Here is a 20,463-nt window from a genome sequence, read left to right as displayed (position 1 = left end):
ATCTGTCTGCATTTCTTCAAGCACTTTTGCCTACCTGAGAAGGAGGTCACAGAGAAAGTTGTATCCTTGCCATATCCTAAAATCATCCAACAACGTTTGGGATACATCACTGGAGTCTTTGAGAAAACAAGAAAGTCCAGCAAACATCTCAACTATTTCTAGGGGAGAAAGGTCATCAGACTGCTGCATGTTCTGGACACAAGTGGACAAACATTCCTTTTCTGAAAAGAATTGCAGTGGAGAAATTTAGGATTTTACTGACATTAATGACAGCAAGAGGCATAACCAACATACAAAACACAGCAATAAAGTAACTTATTCAAGTATCCCTTGTCACAGAACACTTAATATCACTTGAGGAAGAGAAGGATTCTCAAGTGGCTTTGGATCAGAATCCTAATCACTTTTTGCCAACCCCTTCCTCCCTTTTACAACCTTTACTCTTATAAGGAAGAAACTGTGCAGATAAATACTAATTTTTACCTAAAAAGTCTGATCAAATAACTCAACAGAATAAAAAGTTAATATGGCAACTGTAAGTAATTCTGAACTGTATTTTTTTCTTTTAAAACACAGTTATACAAAGCACTGACTTGAAGAGTTACTAAAACCCTACATAGAAACCTTTACACGATGTCATCTTAGTCCTACTCTGGTTAGCATTTCACTGGCTGGCATCAAAGACAGACAGCTTGTCTTGCCCTCCATAATTCTCACATTCCATCAGTTCATTATGTCAGTAACAAAAGATTTTCTCAAATCTATAGTGAGATTTTAAGTTGCACTCTGTTTTAAAGATGTTTCCTTCAATTAATTCCTACTTTAACTTTGCAGCATGCACAACACAAGCACAAATCCTTCTAGCTAGACTGATAACAAAATTTCCCAGATATTAAATCAGAGCATGAGAGGGCGAAAGGATGCTCCTTTGCATATGATGAAATATCTTAAATTTTTCCTGACTATAAGATGAGCCTTGTGACCTATGTTGTTATCTCTTAAGTCAGGTTCACTTTTTAAATCAAAAAGCAGGAGGCAATGCTGACTGGTTTTCTTTTTAAGACTCCATTACACTTTTTTAGGAGCCTAGAGAGTACCTTTTCACATGCCAATTTCACTCCTCTATGGATGAAGCAATAATGGTAGCAGCTGTAATATGCCAAATGACAGTCAAAACTCCAGTTGTTTTTTTTGTTGGACTTAATAACATTTTCACACATATACGTACACCTTCTACACTCATCAAAAGCCCACCAGAAGCCTATCATCTTATAAGGCCTGTCTAAAAACACTCAACTGGTGACTATGCTGTGCTTTGGAGTGATACTGTACATTCACATCTTTTTGACTGGAATTAGAAACACACTGCTGACACAAGAAAAAACACAGACTGAAATTTTCTGTAAAGTATGTGGGAGCAGGGTGATGTATTTAATAAACCCTCAAAATGGTTCTGCCGAGCCTTGTAGCTACTTGCTTCTCAGGGTGTGAGCAACACAAAATTGTGGGTTTCTTTTTTTCCAGTAGGTGTACACTGCTAAAACGTATAAGGATGTTAGTTGACTCCAACAGTCAGTCCAATTTAGAAACTACAAATGCTTCCTATTTGGCCCTACAGTCTAAAAGCCTTAAATATAATATTAGAAACATATTTTATCAGATTTCTTACCTCTAGTCCTACATACCTAAACACCCATAAAGTTTTCAATTAATGCAAAAAGAAGAATTTGTATGGAAAGCTGCTTCTAAGCAGCTAATATCCTCTCCAACACTGCTTTTCATCTGTAAGTTGTTGTGAACCAGCTTGGCACCTGTCTCTTTACCAGCTCCTTGCAAAGACAGATGATGAGTACTTTTATTAGCTACCAAAATCTGTAATCAGCTACAGAAATGTCCCTGTACACTACAGTTTCCATGCTAGCAACATCCAGGATCTACTTGTCTTAAAAAAATGGACAGGAGAGAAACTGGAATGATTCTGGATGTTTCATTCACTTGGTGACTTACAGGCTGGATTAAGCCCATGAGATAACTTTAACATGGCCTTTAGGATGCACAAAATCTTCAATCTGTAATCTGTAAGGCAAGGTGGGGAAGATGAGGGTCTGGCAGAAGAAATGACAGAAGAAAGGCTGACTGAAGTGCGAGCAATCCAGTCAGTGAGAGAACAGAGAAATGGGCTCCAAACCCATCCAGCATAGATATGGTTCTCAGCCAAACAAAGAGCCTCCATGGGCCAGGCTCTAAAAACAACATCCTTGGGCTGGGAAAGCTGGGCTGGACCACAGGGGAGGAAGACAGCTGCCTGTTAAGAATTAATGCATCTTCACAGCAAATATTTTTCAATACAGGCAGTTACTGAAGTCACTGAAAGCCTTTCCTTTTGCTTTTCACAAACTTTACACCAAATGAGAGAAAACTATCCTTCCAGGTCAAACTGAAATGTGAATGAGACAGGCTCAGCTAAGATCATCTCTCTCACTGCACAAGGGTTTAGAAATGTTACATGTACGTAAATAAGTACATGTCCAAACTGAAAGTCTAGAAGCTTCCCTATTATTCTCATGCCTATTTCCCAAATAAAAAATTATCAAAGAAGAGCAGAAAAAAATCCCAATAAATAATACTGAAGAAAGACACATACCATGGATGTATTTCACTACATTGACACTAAGGCCATGACGAGATATGGTCATTAGTACTTCTCCTGCACTCTTCCTCCAAGGCAGGTTATAGGGAGGGCACCATGAGGTTATTGCACTGAATAGAAGCTGAAGATCATCCTTCTGAGCCAGTTCTTCCGCCGGGGACACAAAACTGCACAATTTTACTAGGATCTGAAACAGGAAGTCATTAAACAACTAGCATTAATACCTTTATCATTGCTAATTTTGCATAGACTTAGTAAAAGGTGAAACATTCCTCCATTAAGAAACATATTAAAAAAGGTAATGTGCTGTTTTCCCTTTGTGTATTTCTTAACTTTGAACATAAGACAAGGTTATTCAACACGTGATTATTTCAAGTCCCAGTTCAGTTTAAAATGCTTACCCAGAAGACTGGAAGCAGAGTTTAAAAATCTTAGGCTGACACAGCATATTTGCAAGGATACCATGATATTCCATTCTTGAAGAACCTGCCAGTTGCCTAATTTGCAGGTCTAAATTCTGCACTGGGGGAGAAGCTCTGTAAGGCAAACTGCTGTATCCCTTCCTCATGCAGGAAGAAGGCTATTGATGGGTTCTTGGCAGAGCAGTAACCATAACATCTTGGTCAAATTAAGTTTGTCAGGAAAGGCTACAGCAAAACTGCAGACCTACCTGAGTAACTGGCACTTGGATCTGAATTTTGTAATTACTAAAACCAAGACAAAATGCAGCCATACAGGTGAAGCTACTATGTTGCACTCCCATTTCTGCATGTTTTGAGGATGTCTGATCTTTTGCATCTTTTGCAGGAAAAACTCAGGCTCCATCTCAGGAAACTGGAGGGGAGGTCTGTCTGCAACTGGACAGGGAGGTCTAAAACATCACCCATTCCAGTCAGTTCATTTAAGAGCGCTGCTTTATTATCAATACTTACATATTTTGCTATGTCTATTTCAATCAGTAACAGCCAAAGATAACAAGTACTAGGACAGATAGATGAAAACAGAATAGCAGTCTACATGTTGCTCCTTTGAAGTATCTGTGCAGAAGCGCTGCATGCATTTCTTTGCAGGAGGTATTTGTCAAAAACAAAAACTAGTGTAGGAGTGGAAATTTAACCTCAACTGTGCTTGCAGGAAAATGCACCTCTCTCCTAACCATCAGTTTTTTGAGAATCAAGGAAGAGTAGAACCTGGCTCAAGTAAAAAGTTTCTAGACTTTGCTCACATGAAGTATTTGCATTCCTCCTGCAAATTCCCTGATCTACTTTACCTTTCTTACCTGTACAAAGACTTTCTGTAGTAGCGCTCGACGCTCTGCGAGAGGTAGCTCATTCTGTGCTCCTCCAACTACCTCAGGCACGTGCGGAAGGTCAAAAAACAGATATAGACATTTAACAAGTGTGGAAGGCACTGACATTGTAGTCATGCAGTCCACAGTTTTCTGAGGAAGAAGAAAACACAGCGAAAAATACCAGTTCAGCATATTATATATTCAAAACATCAATAATAATAATGCAGTTGATTGAAACGCTTTTTTTTCTCACACCTTTGGCAAGGTGTTGACACAGCAATACAGATTCACCATCTATTCCTGAGTGCCTACCCAAACAGTAATTTTAAAAATAGATTGATTTATTTACATGACAACACCACCTCATAGCCGAAGTTCAGAAAAGTCATTGCACAGGACAAACAAACCCTGTCAATCTCTGCCAACAGAAGTTAACAAGTTAATTACAAGACCTTCAGCCAAGCCCTCATCAGCTATCAATTCTTTGTAGCAGGAGAAATGGGAGTGGGAGGAGGACTATTCAATATAAGCTCTCACTTGGCAAGAAGGTATAAAAAGCTTTAAGAAAGCAAGGTAGAAGAAAATATGAAAGCATCAGTGGGAGGAAAAGACAAACTGGCATGGTGGCTGGTGACATACTAAAACAGAGATAAGATGATGTGCTGAATTACAAAGGCAGATTAGAGCAGAAATAACAAACCACACAGCTGCCCAGAGACAGCTCTCTGATGGAGGGCAGCACCAGAAGCAGAGGCAGAAAGATTCACTACCACGCACTCATCACTGCTGCTGGCCTTGCTTTTTGCAACTGCTGTGGCCCTCCTCCACTGAGTTGTGCAAAGTTCAAGGCCTATTTAGGTGCTGTATGTGACCTGTATCTCATGGGGCACTAAGCAGCAGTATGCAAGAGAAGCCTGTGGGCAGCAATAAAAGTTGCATGCATTATTCAAAAGAACATTACAAATTAAAACCTCAAAACTACTTTTTTTTTTTCAGGCAACTGAAACCACAAGGAGCTAAAGCAGAAGTCCTGTAGCAGTATAAGAGAAAGAGGATCTTAACACAGAAAAGCAGAATATAGTTGCATCTTTTAGTGAGTGTTCATGCAGTACATTTTATTATTGTTTTTGTCTCTTCCACCCCCAAAATTTATTTTTAACTTTGCTGTTTCAGACTAACCTGTCCTGATGAAGCTAGTAAATTGATTGTGGTGAGCAGCATCCAACCTCTACTTGCTTCTTCACTTTGATTGACCTCCAGAAACTGGACTATGGCACGACTCGCAGCCTCTGTAGGAGACAGTAAAAAGAAAAAAAACAGTAAGAATTCAGTCTGCTAGTCTGCAGAAGGGAACTTATCCTCACAGCAGCCTCAAGCACTGAGCATAAATTCACCTTTACAGCACCACTTGAAAAAAAACTAGGCTTGGGCCTATGCTTTCCAGACACACATTCCAGTCTTAAACACACACTTGGCTTTGACACTGGCAAGGCTGCAAAAAGTACATTCTTTGGTCATGCATCATCCTTTGACCAGCAGAGAGATTCCAGTAACCTGCAGCAACTTTTGTTTGAGTAGTTTTGCTTTATCAAATACAACATACTTTTTTCCAAAGACATGAAATCATCATCAATTAGTGGCCTCCGTAGGAATAGCTGAAATTTCTGAAAAAAAAGCACTGCACTGAAACAACAGTATGGAGGATAATGGGTATTGTAGGGAAGGAGAGGTGCTGAAAGACAAAAGGAATAAAAAACCAGATAAAAAAGCAACATTAAGACTATGATCAGCAATTTCCACATCCCCATCCTACATTTTTCGAGAACGAAAACAGTAATAGCTTATGGATAATTCTTATGATCAAGAGCCACTTCTGGATGCTATTCTGTATCAATCAGAGCCAAAGACAAATACTCAGCCTAGCAAACAAGTTATCAGCCTCAATAAATAAAGAGAAAATGCAACCCTACTTCACTGCTGCCTGAATACACACTTATGTAAGAAGTCTATAATGCCAGTTGTGATATCTGCCCATTACCTTTAAGAGACATCTAAAAACATTTTTCATTAATAACTGTGTATCGATCTTCTCCTGCATTTCTAGCATCAACTAGGAAAGAAAAGGAAGGTGAATGTGAATAATATCACATAAAAAACAAATTACAAAGGAATTACTAATGGAGGAATAAATCTGCAACTGAAGAAAAATCTGATTTCAATATTGGCTTGTTTGCTTCATCTGCTGTTAAGATTCCCCAGCACATATCTGGGAAGGAATTTATTTGAAAGGTGGCACATTTCATATGGCAACGTACTTCTCAAACTTGTAGGATCAACTACATTGAGAAGATAATTTTCTGAAGCATCACACTGTAAGCTGAAGCAATAAAGATACGGACAAAGGACTCTCTATCTACTTGAAGTTAGAAAGTGGTACACTTTATTATGGCTGGGCAGCACTCCATAGTCATCTCCCAAAGATGTGCATGTCCCCCACTGCCCCTTATTCTCTATTTATTCCCCAAAGTATTACATATGCATAGGATTACACAATACAGCTTTACATATTCATTGCTTGACTCCTGCTCTCATCCCATATGGTAATGAGCTTCATGCCTCTCTGGGCATGCTCAGTTCTTCTTTTAAAATGGGTCTGGGGTCTTTTTAATGAAACCTTTCTTTTCCTCGGGTTTGAACTTTTCAACTGTGTCCTGTTGGCAGCTCTCCTGGCTCTCTTGGACACAGTTCAGATCCCTTGCTTGCAGGTATGGACATGGTTCTTTTCTCTTACACAATAGTCCATCCTTCTTGTCTCCTACAAATACAACTGAAGACAAGCAGAATGATATATATCCTTGGGCTGTTCATTTCATTTTGGCAATCTACTACTACTTTACTTTTTTTTTTACAAGCAAGAGGTATGTAGCCTTGCTTTTAACTAACTACATCTAGTAATCATTAACTACCTATATTGCTCCTACCTTAAATTTTAAAATGTTTCTTTTACTTTAAATTTTTTTAAGTTGCCCCTATTTTAGCTAAAATCTTAATTACTTAATTTTCTTAACTCAAAGCTGTGCAGGTTTGGTTCATTTGTGCAATGGCTCCTCTCTCAGGTTTTTGTCTGGCAGACTTTTTCCCATAACAGACTTTTGTACAAACCACTGGCTTTTCCTTAAGGTAAGGACCCTACCACTTCCCTCCGTGAGACTGAGATAAAGCTTGAAATACCAAGGTGAAAGTTAAGCCAGTTTATAAAACTCACACAAACACAGACAAGTAGGAACTTCCCAGCATGCTGACCTGAAACTATCAGCGCAAAGCACTGATCAGGTGGTTGGGAATATGAACAGGCCAATTTAGAAAGCACAACAGCCATGAAATAGCTGCACTTCCTACACTAAAGGCATTGGCAAGTGCCAGAATTCCTGACAAAAGCCATTTTTCCTCAGTTCTGAGAGCCACACATGTCTAAAGCCATGCACTGCTGCTACAAGGACAGTGCTCCACCAGCCCAACACGAGGTGTGATTTTGTAGGCCTGTTCTCTTTCAATCCCACCACAGACAGAGCTGGGCAAACTGGGTGTGCACAGCCTCCTTTGGGCAGAGTCTCCAAAGCCACCTGTGGAACAAGGGCTCGTTCAGTCATCTTTGAAAGTGAGACTAAGAGGTTAAGTCCATGCTTCTGAAAAAGTTGCCATGCTGCTGGCATCCTGGCATAGCAGTTGAACACTATAAATAGCAGTTTTAAAACTGTCACTCTTCATTAAGCACTACCTAAAACACAGACAGCATTTTAAGTGCTGGAAGACGTTCTCTTCTCATCTGCTCTGAGCAAATTTGATAGCACTATCATTTAAGATTAACTTCTATCATCAGCACTAGACTTAATTTATTCTTTGTACCTTTTCCCTGTTTTTGAAGTGTCCTAGTCATCATTTAATATTACATCCTCTATGTGCCCTACTCTGATGGCCTTAGCCCTTCCACTTCTGCTGCAGAAGAAAGCCAATTCAGGAGCGAGATATGCTAACTAGTAAAACCAGCAAAAAGGCAAAGAGAAAAACCTATAAAATAATATGTCAAGATACCTTTTGTGACAACTGTGCAAGCATGTACACATGAGTATGACCATGATTGTGTGGTTACATGGTTAACATGGAATGAGATTTTCATGGATTCAGTATATATGGGATAGAGGCTTCGTAGAATCAAACAACAAAATTTGTTTCACGTGTAAGAGATGCATTACATCCTGGACATCAGAAAATCAACAGGTAGCAATCAGTGGGATTAGACTCATTCAGATGTGTAGCAAAAATGAGTGCTCCAAGCACTGCAAACAGTGTTGCTTCCTATAGCAACAGCACTAAGGGCAAATTCAGTACAAGAAGCTTTTAATTAGATCGTCTAGAACCATAAACAGCATATAGTACCATCATCAGACCTCTGGATGGCTTATTCTGGAGGGGAATATTAGTGAAAAAATATCTGTGCGTGTGCCAAGGATGGGAGGGGAGGTGCAGTAAAAGGTATGGATGGGTGTGTCAGGGGGTAGTGAAGGTGAAACTGAAGTCAAGGATCCCTTCTCTAATGGAGCCTTCTAGAAGTCTTTGCTACTTCTTTTGGGAAATACCTCAAGACACAGTCAGGTACCTAAAGTTACAGAGTACAAATAATTCCAAATACCTAGATAGCAAGAGAGAAGTATCTGTAACACAACGGTTGTGGGTGGGGAGACAAAAATCCACAACTCGTGCTCCAGGTGCTCATGAGACAAAACAGCCTCGTTTATTATTCAGAACTCACTTAAATACCCAGTTCAAATCTCCTGGGCTAGATGGCCACTGGCTGAGATCTTCCTCCCTGCCCAGCTTCCTGGCCAGTGGTGTGCTTTCCTCTCAGCTTGGATGGGGCTGGCCAAGGGTCCTCTGTAACTTATCCAGGGACATGTTCAGGCATGAACTAGCTGAATTGGATTAGTGTTATGGTCAGATTCACTTTGTCCGGTCCAGGCCAGCTGTACTGTGACAATACTGTGACAAAGTATCAACCAAATAAAAATGTGATGGCACAAAGCCTGCCTTCCATCACCAGGAGCAGAGTTGGGCTGTCATCACACGTGGCAGATATGAAGTGGCTGATGCCTTTGCAGTGGGCAGAATTGGAGAGCTACTCATCCAGAGATAAAACAACTCGACTGTGCCAGCTTTTAGCCTCACTAACACAGATGATAAAAGAACAGGCCTTTTTGGATCCCTTGGAAATGCTCTATATTGCACTACACTTGCCTTGCATAAGATCTGGTAGAAAGCACTAAAAGTAAGAGACAGAAAGTTGACCAAAAGCAGTAAGATATATAAGTTGTTGATCAGAACTGGCTCCTGATGAATAGTAGCTGACAGGACACTTCTTTTTCCCTTTCAGAGCAATTTCAATAAACACAAACCACAGTCACCACATATAGCAAAGTCCCAGACAGAGCAGGAAAAACATGCATATGTAATGAAAAAAACAAGATGTGCAATCCCAGCAGGTGAAATCATTTCCAACTTTCATTCTCAGCAGAATAAAAGTTAACATACCCAAAGAAGTCTGAAAGCAGTCCCTAAGTACACTTATTTTATTGACAAAGATCCCCCCTATAGGAAAACTTTAGTTTCATTAGAGGAAGAGCCTGAAAGGTACCTTAGTAGCAGAAAATTCCTTCAACTATCATCTGTAATTCACCCAAATGCAAGATGCACCTAAACGAATTATACTAACTTCTATGGATTGAGGACAAACAGAAAATTAGTTCTGCTGACTGACAGAGATAAACTGCAAAAAAAAACCCAAAACAATAAAAACAGAGTTTGCAGATTAATGGAACTTTAAGAAGAATAAAGGCAGGCATTGTCAGAGGCCAAATACAAACCACTGATGTGGTTTTCTGCGATGATGATGAATTTTTATCAACTTGATCTTCCAAAATGATTTGAAGATGAGATAATGATATTCTTTCAGCAGATCTGCTAGAAAAATGCCTGAGGAGGTTAAAAGCATTTTCAGTGGTGAAACAGTTTGAGTAGATCTGTGAAATTAAAAGGAAAAGAAAGAAACTGCGGGCAGAACCCCTCCCCCCACAAAAAAACCTACAAACTAAAAAATTAAAAAAAAAAAAACCAAAGAAAAAATTCCCTAAAAAATAAAAAGAAGGGTGAAAAAAAACCCCAAACTGAAAACAAACCAACCCACCCCTCATTCCCCCCCCAAAAAAAACCTTTTAGAAAGAAAAAATCACTACACCATTCAGAGGGTATAAACAACAACTGAAAGTGCTGGAGGTAGGAAGGATTAACAGAAAAGCCTAGCAGAACATTAAAAATAAATTTAGCACTCAGTATTAAATACTGAAACAAAAACAAACAGAAAATGCTGTAAATATGAAATGAAAAACTGACTGAAATTAATAGAGAAACAATTTAACTGAACTTATAAGGTGCACAAAACAGTGATGTACACTAACTAGCCAAATAAAATCATAAAAGAAACCAAACTTTTGAAACTGTCTTCAAAAGGAAGCAAAAAAGTTCCAGACCTGGGATGTACCACTTTGCTTTCTCATTATTCAGTTTTCTACCCTTCTTCATTTTCTCCAGTCCTCACAACCACTTAATCATCCTCTGTCTACAGTATGAGTTTCCAGGTAGCAGGACTGGCCATTGCTTAGGGAGTCATTCTCAATCTCCTTGGGATAAATGTTAATGCATTAAATAATAGGCCCTGACTGGATGTCATTTGGTGTGCTCAAGATGCAGACAATGGAAAGGACTGAGTTATAAACTCATTTTAGTAAAAATGGAATAACTGCTATCAGGTACCAAATCACAGGTTTGCACACCCTCAACTGATGAAAGATGAGAAGCTGTTTAGAGTAAAAGAGAGGTGTTGGTCAGAGCCTTGTGCTAATAACACCAAGGTTGTGGGTTCAGTTCATGTAGGGGCCACTGACTTAAGAGCTGGACTCGATGATCCTTGTGGCACCCTTCCAACTCAGAATATTCTCCAATTCCTTCCCCAGCAACTTTAAAGATGTGCTGTTGGATTATCTGCAAAATCACAGAACCACCAACTGCATCCAGAGTATGTCTTTAGAAAAATTCATTAAATGGAAGTGTTGCTTCCTCTCCAGCCACAGTAGCCATTAGTGGCCACATTGGTTCTACCAAGTTTCAGCTGTCCCTGCCCCTTTTTTCAGAAGTTGTTTTCAACTCTGAGCCAGATGCACTTGCTCCCCAAAGAAAGGTTAATTTCAGAACTGAGACTACACTAGAAACAGATGTTTGAACATGTGTTTTACATAGTACTATCACAACTTTTTGATCAATTCAGACACAAGATTTGACTTATTTGTGGCAAATGGGGCAGCTGAAAATCTCAAGCATATAGAGCTATCTCACCCATGACCGCACCATCTTCTAAACAGACTAGTTACTCCATGGTAAGGGAAACTATTCACTAATCCTCATAAACAGTTACTGCTGTCACCTGAAATTCATCACTGTTGTACAGCAAAGACTGAAACCTTCAAGATAATTTAACTCAGATTTAACTTCTTCATTTTTCTTACTATCCCTACCAGAGAAATAAGGCAGCTGAAATTGTAGCTGAACACACAACTACAATGGCAATGTTCAGAGACCACTTAAAACAGGGTGCTGGCACAGTTACTACTGAATTACAAAATACTGTTCTGAGAAAACTACTACAGTCTGCCAAGAATAACTGAGATATGCCTCCACCATGGCAGGCATTACTCACATAGCTATTAGCATAAATATTGAAAGGCCTGATGAAAATAATTGCCCTGTGTTCCATTATCAGATGGATTAGGAAAAAAATAAAATAAAAAGCAAAGGAAAAAAAAACAACAAAACAACAACCAACATACTGAAGGCAAGATTTAACCATACCACATTTCCCACAGTAAAATACTGCCAACACACTTAGAGAAATCAAGTTCTTGCAAAATTTCTTCCCTGTCATTAACTATCGAAAGTTGACTTTCGATTGTATGGAAAGCTTGTCTCTAACACAGGCTTAGCTATTTTGTTGGCTTACATGGAGCACTTCACACCATCAGGAAGTTGCCCTTGTGCTTTATGAGACACATTTCCTGCATGTTGTCATTGCTGAATATTTTTACTTTTAAAAACATGCTAGGAGATACAATTATCTGTCAACAACTATTAAGATCTGTTATATCTTTTTCTCTGAGACACAAAAAGAATGGAAGTTTAAAAAAAAAAAATAATTATGCAAAAGTCCTCACAATCCACAGACACAGTATGATGTCTCTAACATAAAACATATTCTAAAAAGCCAATAATTAATAGTTTTTTAAATCAGCATCACAGGAAGTATGTATCTAGCTCTAATAATTTTAACACAGAAGTCTAGAAACTGAATTTTAACATCTTGTTAATCGGTTATTTCTGGAGAGGAAACTGCAACTCACTAGTCCCACCAAGAGTCACAATGCAATTGCAGAACATGGACACATCAGGCTTTTTTGAGGTCTAAAAAGGGTTTACTGAGCAGAGTAACAGCAATCCTGATAACAGAGGAAAAATGACTGCTTTCTGTTTTAACAGAAATATTGGTATTCATTACACTGAAGCTTAGAAGAGCACTAAAGTGTCTTTTTAGTCATTGTGGTCAAGGTTCTAAGTGGGCCGGAAAACACAAAAAAAACCCCAAACCACCACCATCAACAAAAAATCTACCTCTGACTTGTGAGGTTTTAAGGATAGGATTATCTTGGAGCAACAAGCAGAGCTATGGCTGAAGTAATAAACACACAAAAATGGTTATTCCCGGCAGAATCCAATTGACTAGCAGGCATAACAGATGTTCCCCACGAAAAAAGGTCAAGCCAACACCTCTGTTCTGCCAGCACGGCTGTTGGACATTTATTTCCCCCTAATACTCAAAGAAAAGACATTTTGTGGCTGTTTACCCATAAAGAACAGGTTTTGTCTATGATATCTGTTTAGCCATCTGGAATGTTTCACTGCTTCACTGTTAGTCACTCTACTTAAAATGGAAATATATTGTAATTGGCACAGTTTGTGACTCCTGACTTCTTGCACAGTAATTTTCACAGCCTTTTCCAGTCCTCATTTACCACCAAATCCAAACTGAGAACACAGCACAGATCTTAAAATTATCTAGTAGGCAAAGACTTGATACTTCTTGGAAGCACTCCTCTTCAGAAAAGGAAGTCTAAGAGGAAAGCTAATGAAACTGCCCTCTTGGTGCATTGTCCTCAGTTACACAACTGCCTGTACAAGATCAGGTTCTGATACATTCAGGGGTCAACAGAACCAAATCTCACCCTGACATTTAATAATCAGAGGAGGAGTCCACTGACATTTTTCTAGGACTGGCACTGTTTGGTCCCAATGTGGGACTTGGTGTACTTTCACATCTTATTAGCTTCCTGGCCAGCAGATAATTTAAAATGCATAGTTTTGGATTGTTAACATATCCAAGTGACACAACACACCACCAACAGGCACCTCAGGCAAGATAAAGAAGCTGTTCACATGCATGTTCTCGGCCTCCTTCTCCCAGTAGGTCATGCAACTCAGCTCATGCCTCTCTCTCTCTCATCTGATGGAATTTTGTGGAACTCAGCTTTCTCCATAACCCAGGGAAGAAACTTCTTTCTCCTCCTCTCTTTCAGTCCAAAGGAACAAAAAACAATACATTTTCTTTACTGAAAATTCCGTTTCTGAGCCTGTACAGTTGCTGTGAATGGCAGCTCATAGCATTCTGACCAACCTGAAAATCATGATGCACTGATGTAGAAAAGGCCACCCTCATGCCCCATGCAATACCTGTGGACTTATTCGATGCTCTTCGTCGAATTTCAGTCACCATCAATCGTGACACTTGAGTAGTAAACTGCAGGAGGTCAGAAAATTTCTCTGTCATTGTACTTGGAGGAGCATTTCCAAACACCTAAACCAAGAGAAAAATGGATGCATTAAAATCATTCACTTTACGAGGATCACTACAAACCACCATGTTCCTCTGTGAAGAAATATTGCTATGGAGATTACAGGTTTTTCTTTACATGCCGCAGCAATCATCACTGCAGTGGTTTGCACAGTGCATGCTCTAAGATATGTTCAGAGTTGGAATTCAGATCTCATTCAAGGAGGTAAAATCTGATGAATGGAGGGGAAAAGAAAGTTTTAAGTTTTCTTGCAAGACAAAAGCCCTGCAGAACCCCAGAAGACTGAGATTGCACCTAATGGGGTCAAGAACAGGCACCAGACCAAATTCTCCAACAGGACTTCTGTTTTTAAGATCAGCTCCTTTACCATCTATTGGACCTCAATAGAATGACATGTGTAAAGTCTTTTAAAAGGACTAAGAATTCGAACTGCCCTGCAATGTCCTTCCTCAATAAACTGACAATACCAGGAAGCCTCCCATGTTGCTGATATCAAGGACTTACTCTCCTCTTTTGAGATCCTCCTGAACATAACAGGCTTTTTTAAATAAATTGTCACTTAATTTTAATGATTAAGTATTGATTTTGTTATTAAATAATGCATTAGATCACATATAACAGGGAGAAATGTGTTAACTCTGTGGTATTGCACTAAGCTGTGGAACACATTATCTCAAAATGGATTAGCTAGGTGCTACAATAATTTACTCTTCATTCAAGACTGCACAAAAAAGGAGTCTTTATCCATGTTTCCAATGTAAAACTTGCACTAAAAATGGGGGGGGGGGGGGGGGGGGGGGGGGGGGGGGGTCACAATAACCCATGATATTAATTATCAAACAAAGCATGCTATCCAAATATGGTATCATCACTTGTGTTAGTGCTGAAGAAATAGAATAGCCTGCTAAACACCTGAACAGTCTCTGCTTGGATAAATTTTTCTCTCTTATAGATATTTATGTAACATTCAGGAATGTCTCTGATGAGCATAAAAGATGACAGTATTTTTCTAGCAAAAGTTAAGTTCTACAGCTTCTCCAGGTTATGTCGGCCTCCCTGAAGGAGGATGTGCTCTACAACAGTACAGTTGATTTGGACTCAGCATCTGCTTCACCCTTGTATCCCTTCTCTGGGTGACCCAATTATCCTACTACAGCTGAGCTGCTGACATACTCGGCTGAGGTCATTCTCAAGTGTAGGGACATTCAGTGAAATCCATGATTACAGCCAACAGGTACGGTTGGCTTATGCAAGGTAACTGTGGTGCCAGCCCTAAGTCACTGAAGAAGGCTTAAAAGGCAGAAGGGAGAATAACCTTTGTTGAAGTTTGACTTCTTACCTCGCTTAGTATCAGTTGCTCTGGCACATCACAAAACAGCCAAAAATATTTTTCCTGTCTACTTCCATTGCAAAGTCATGATAAAATGGAGCCAAAAATAAAACATTGAAATGGAACGCTCAGTTTCCTCAAAATAAAAATAGTTTTCACCAAAGGTTTAAATATTTCTCATACTGGAAATTTCAACCACCATTATCATTAAAGCAAGCAAATGGGAGACCAGACATTACATTACCAGACAACTGTTTTCTGCAGACCAAGAAAAACACCCCTTATTTGAATTACAGGCTACACAACATGCCTAGTGTCCCTGAATATTTCACAAGACCTCCTTTTGCAGTTGTCTGCATAAGCCCCCAATTTATCCAAGAGCCCCTAACTTCCACAAGGCTGTAAAAAGGGAAGAGGGCCTTGAGGTTTGCATGTTCACATAACATAAACAAGATTATCTAGACCAGAATGCACATTAGTCTTCACTAATTGTTTAAAGCTCTTTCACACCTAGACCAAGTGAAGAGGAAAAACTATTGGCCCTGTTACCCGTCTTGAGCTTGCTCAGATTTGTCAGCAGTTCCTAGGAAATGCAGATAACTCAAAGTTACAGTAAAAGGTTAACTGAGGTAAAGTGAATTTTAATTAGTTTCCCCATGACCAAATTTGCACAATGTAGAATAAGCATCTCCATAGGATATTTATATACCCTTTGACTAAAAGTAGTAGTAAAAACCAGAAGCAGGATTTACACATTTTAGCAGTAAATCGTCTTTTTAATAAGGAAAAGCAAGGCTCTTTCAAGATAATGTAATGATATTACCACTTATTCAAAACCAGCCTCTTCATCATTCCATCCACTTTTCTCACACACTGCACGAGCATTACCACCACATTGGTAAAGCAATGCTTCCACAAACTCACTGAACTCTGAAAGAAGCCTTTTGACTGCTCTTCCATGGGGCTGATCTTTTGTTAATTATGCACCAATTTAGCTTTTCATTACTATGTGATTCATCATTTCATAAGCCTCCCTGAACAATGAAGAAAAATAAATGGTTTGTAAACCCACTCGTTACCAGAACTATCAAGATGGTTTTATGCACAGCAGGTTTGAGACATGCTCTATCTATAAACCAGACTTAATGCTTTAGCTCTACTGAATTTACTGATTAATAATCCTCAAAATAAAAAAAAGTAAAAAGGAGATGAAGCTGCATTTTGCACAAAACTTGAGATACCTCTGATGAAAGGAAAAAAACCTCAACTCCATTGCTAAGCAAGAAAGCCTAAAAAAAGCTCCTGGATACCCTGGTTATTTAACTGGCTGTCTGCTACTGCCCACTTGGATGCCTCTGGGAAGCAGAGTTACTTTCTTCACTCTAGAGCTCTGCGCTCAGCCAAAATAACACTTCTCTCAGGACTCCTTACTGCATTTTGTGTGCACACACACTCACACACTGATTCCAGCCAAACACATGCAGCTCCCACTTCCAAAAGCTCACCACTCTCATACAGGAGACATTCTGGATTACACATTAAAGAATGGCATAAAGTTTTGATCTGAGAGTCACAATTTGTTTGAAGTTTCTCCTCCTAATACAGACATCCCAATCTTGTGAGAGAAAATGCTCTTATGATACACCCTCATAATCTTTTCTTAAGGCAGTAACAGAAAAAGTACTCAATCACATTTAAAATTCCTGACCAGAATAAAGATAGCCATGCAAAGTAACTGATGGATGGATGCAGTCTGAATTTGAATCAAATTATTTAAGGATCATTTAAAACATATGCAGCTAAAGATTATGTTTGAGAAACAAGAAAAAAAATTAGAAAGGAACTTCTAATAATGTTCTCGTGTTTCCTGACAGCAAAAGTGTCCCTCCTCAGAGAAAAGTTGTGTCAGAACTCTAGAGTGAACCAAAATTTACCGTATCTGCCACTGAAAATAGCTTCCAAGACTCTTTAGAAAATGAGATTTTTTTCTTATACTATTTTTTATTCCAATCAGAGCTTGTCCTGCTGTGACCTGCAGTTACTAAGCTAGCAGGATTGTTCCAAAACAAGCTGTACCAAAAAGAGTTGACACTCCTGAAGACATAAAACTAGGTAAGCCGAGGAAACCACAGCCGACTCCGTATGTGAACATCAAAAGAAGAAGGTGGCATTAACCAGGAATCTAAAGAGGCAAACTGCAAAAGCAGAAATAGATGGCATCACAACTGCTCAGTCTCTTGAATACAAGAAAACAAGAATGCCTTTACATGATCCCCCTATAACAGAGACAGGATAGGACCTGACTGATCAAGAAAAATCAGTTTTGTTGGGGTACACTATCCCAGTTCATCCATGACTGATAATAGTTGTCAAGGTCTGCAAGAAAGGCAGTGAAAGAGCAGAAACAACAGCTGCTTTCCTCAGTATGCCAAGCTATGATCCAGATTTTTGTAACTGAAAACTGAAGTGACAACATCTGGTAACAGCCTGTATTTGTGTCCTGAAGGACAGCTCCAAGAAGTTCACAAGCTTAAAGCAGGTAGAGCTTGAGGACAGTGATGTTTAAACTAAACAAGGAAACTGTGGGGGGAGAAGAAGAAAGAAGAAGAAAACAACCAGAAGCAGGACTGAAAAACAAAATATCTGGCATAAGAATGTGCCTTCAGCATGTTCACTTCACAGTGAAGAAGGGTACAGAAGAGTCTCTAGGACTCAGAGAAAAGAGCCCAGCAACAAAACTAGATGGATTCTGCAAAGAATAGAAGAGACATGGGGAACCTGGGGAAGGAAAAGCTACTACAAAAAAGGAGAAAACTGAGGAAAAGAGTAGCCAAGATGCATTCACACAAATAGAAATCAGAGAAACCATCAATCTGTTCAAAAATATAAATGGTACCTGAGATTATTTAGACAAAAGCTGATTTTGATGAAGTAAAAGGAAAACTTGGGGCTACTGATTTGGTTTTCAGAATGCTTCAGCACATGAGCTGAATGAAGGACAGTTAGAACAAGTGGTGCAAAGACATGAAGTAACTTCAACTAGGCTTCAGCAGAGTCCAGAGGAGGAGCTGAGAATTAGGACCAAGCCAGTATGTGGCATAAAGAGAGGGGGGGATGTGTATTAAGAAAGAAAACAGAAAAGAGAAAAGGCAGAAACAATGGAGAAATTAACACTTAACTGTTGTGTTTTTTTATCTCAGAAGTCTAATCAAAGTCTTTCTTTAGATTGCTGTACGTGCATTGTTACACTAGTTTTACTTAAACCCAGTAGTATCACCAACTGCAATTTCTATAGATATAATGCTTCTGCCAGTAGTTACCACAAAGGCTAAGAAAAAATTCTTCTCCACCTGCATATCAGAGTTAAGTGCTGAAGAAGCTCAAGTGGGGGACTTCTATTTTCCAGAAACATCAGCCTCATGTAACCACCAGAGGGAGATTTCTAAGCACAACTGCATCAAAATAACCTTCATGGGCTCAAGGCAAGATTAAAATTCTACTGTGCTAATTTGTAAAAACAAATCAAGAAAGTCCATAACTAAGAGGCATATAATCCAAGAAGATAAATTAAAGAGGAGGCATATGAACTGAGCTTACTTCTCCCAAACTCACACAACAGGTTACCAGTAGAAATAAGGCCTAGAGCAACAGAATGGCACTCAAGTAATCCATCCACTAAAGCACACTACCTAGTAGACTGAAAGTCCTAGTAATACTATGTCTCCATTAGGATTAATTTTTCTACACAGTACTGTTGTAGTTTAGCCTCAGCTGGCAGTTAAGCACCATGCTGGCTCATTGCTCTCAGGTGGAACAGGGCAGAGAAACAGCAGGGTGAAAGGTAGAAAACTCAGGAATTGAGATAAAGACAGTTTAACAGGGAAAGCAAAAGCCACATAAGCAAGCAAAGCAAAACAAGGAATTAAGTCACTACTTTCCATGGGCAAGCAGGTGCCCAGCCTTCTCTTCTCCAGGAGAGCAGGGCCCCATCACGGGTAACAGTGACTTGGGAAGACAAATCACTTTGAACATCCCCCCACCTCCTTCTCCTTCTTCCTCCTGTTTTATATGCTGAGGCCGACATCATATGTAGGGGATATCCACTGGGTCAGCTGGGGTCACTGTGTCTCCTACCAGTTCCATTTGCACTCCCAGCCTCTTCACTGGTGGAGTGGGGTGAGGAGCAGAAAGGCTTTGCCCCTGTGTAAGCACTGCTCAGCAATAACTAAACCATCCCTATATTATCAGCATTATTTCCAGCACAAGTCTAAAACACAGCCCACACTAGCTACTATAGAGAAAATTAACTCTATCTATCCCAGCAAAACCAGCACAAGCATGCAAGCTGCTCAGCCTCTAACACCTTCATAAGCCACACTTTCAACAAAACATCCTTTTAGTTTTTGGATTGTTCCAGTTCTCTGGGGTAGCATATACAAGCACAAATCCATCACCCAAAAGTAACGAGTAAGAGCACACAGCAGGGAAAAAAAAAAAAGAAAGCTAGATCTCTACCTTAAACTACCATCAAAATTATTATTCACAATAACCTGGCAGGGTAACTGAGTGATATAAGACATCAGGAGGATTTAGTTCCTATTAATTCCAGTGACAGTTACCATAGTTTTGCCTCCAAACAAAATCTCAGTGCCTGAGTACAAGGGAGTAGTGAAATACGAGTGATACAGTAAACGTGGCTGTATACCCTCCCTACAGACTGTTTGTTCAAAATCTCCTTTGTCCACAAAGGTGGGTTCACACTCAATACATAGAAAAAGGCCTGTAAGGGTGGTAAGAACATAGAAAATACATCACATGACAAATTAAAATTGTTCAGCTCATGTAGCCCAGACAAACAAAGTTGACAAGACATACTATGATTGCTATCTCTAAAAATATGCATCAGTAGAATAAATGCAAAGAAAGGAGAAGAGCTATTTAGACTCAAGGAGAGTACTGTCACACAAAAAGAGTGGGTATAAACTTGTTCCCAAAGTTTAGGTTGGAAATCAGATGACTGCAATAGCAGTGAGCACTGCAGAAAAGCCATCAGTTTACATGCATCTGTGGATTGCACTTGAGAAAAAGTGATAAAAAGGAAATCTCCAACGTAAGTTTATGCCCTAACACAGCACTGTGTGAGGAAAAGGGGAAAACTGAAAGGATGCAGTGGAAGAAAACTTCT

The 20,463-nt window shown here is 39.4% G+C and overlaps 1 protein-coding gene across 5 annotated transcripts in view; it reads right to left on the bottom strand.

Annotated features, from left to right (window-relative positions):
- WDFY3 (WD repeat and FYVE domain containing 3) overlaps window positions 1-20,463 on the bottom strand; it is a 156,650-nt gene that overhangs the window by 83,754 nt on the left and 52,433 nt on the right. For all 5 annotated transcript variants that reach the window (XM_058837336.1, XM_058837335.1, XM_058837340.1 and 2 more), the window contains 5 exons: window positions 13,827-13,950; window positions 5,121-5,230; window positions 3,930-4,091; window positions 2,645-2,837; window positions 35-221 (listed from right to left, as the gene is read on the bottom strand). In XM_058837336.1, coding sequence (XP_058693319.1) covers window positions 35-221; window positions 2,645-2,837; window positions 3,930-4,091; window positions 5,121-5,230; window positions 13,827-13,950 — 776 coding nt within the window. The remainder of the gene's footprint in view (window positions 1-34; window positions 222-2,644; window positions 2,838-3,929; window positions 4,092-5,120; window positions 5,231-13,826; window positions 13,951-20,463) is intronic.

Source organism: Poecile atricapillus, chromosome 4, assembly GCF_030490865.1.
Source record: "Poecile atricapillus isolate bPoeAtr1 chromosome 4, bPoeAtr1.hap1, whole genome shotgun sequence".
NCBI lineage: Eukaryota > Metazoa > Chordata > Aves > Passeriformes > Paridae > Poecile > Poecile atricapillus.
This window is presented reverse-complemented; position numbering and strand designations above follow the sequence as displayed.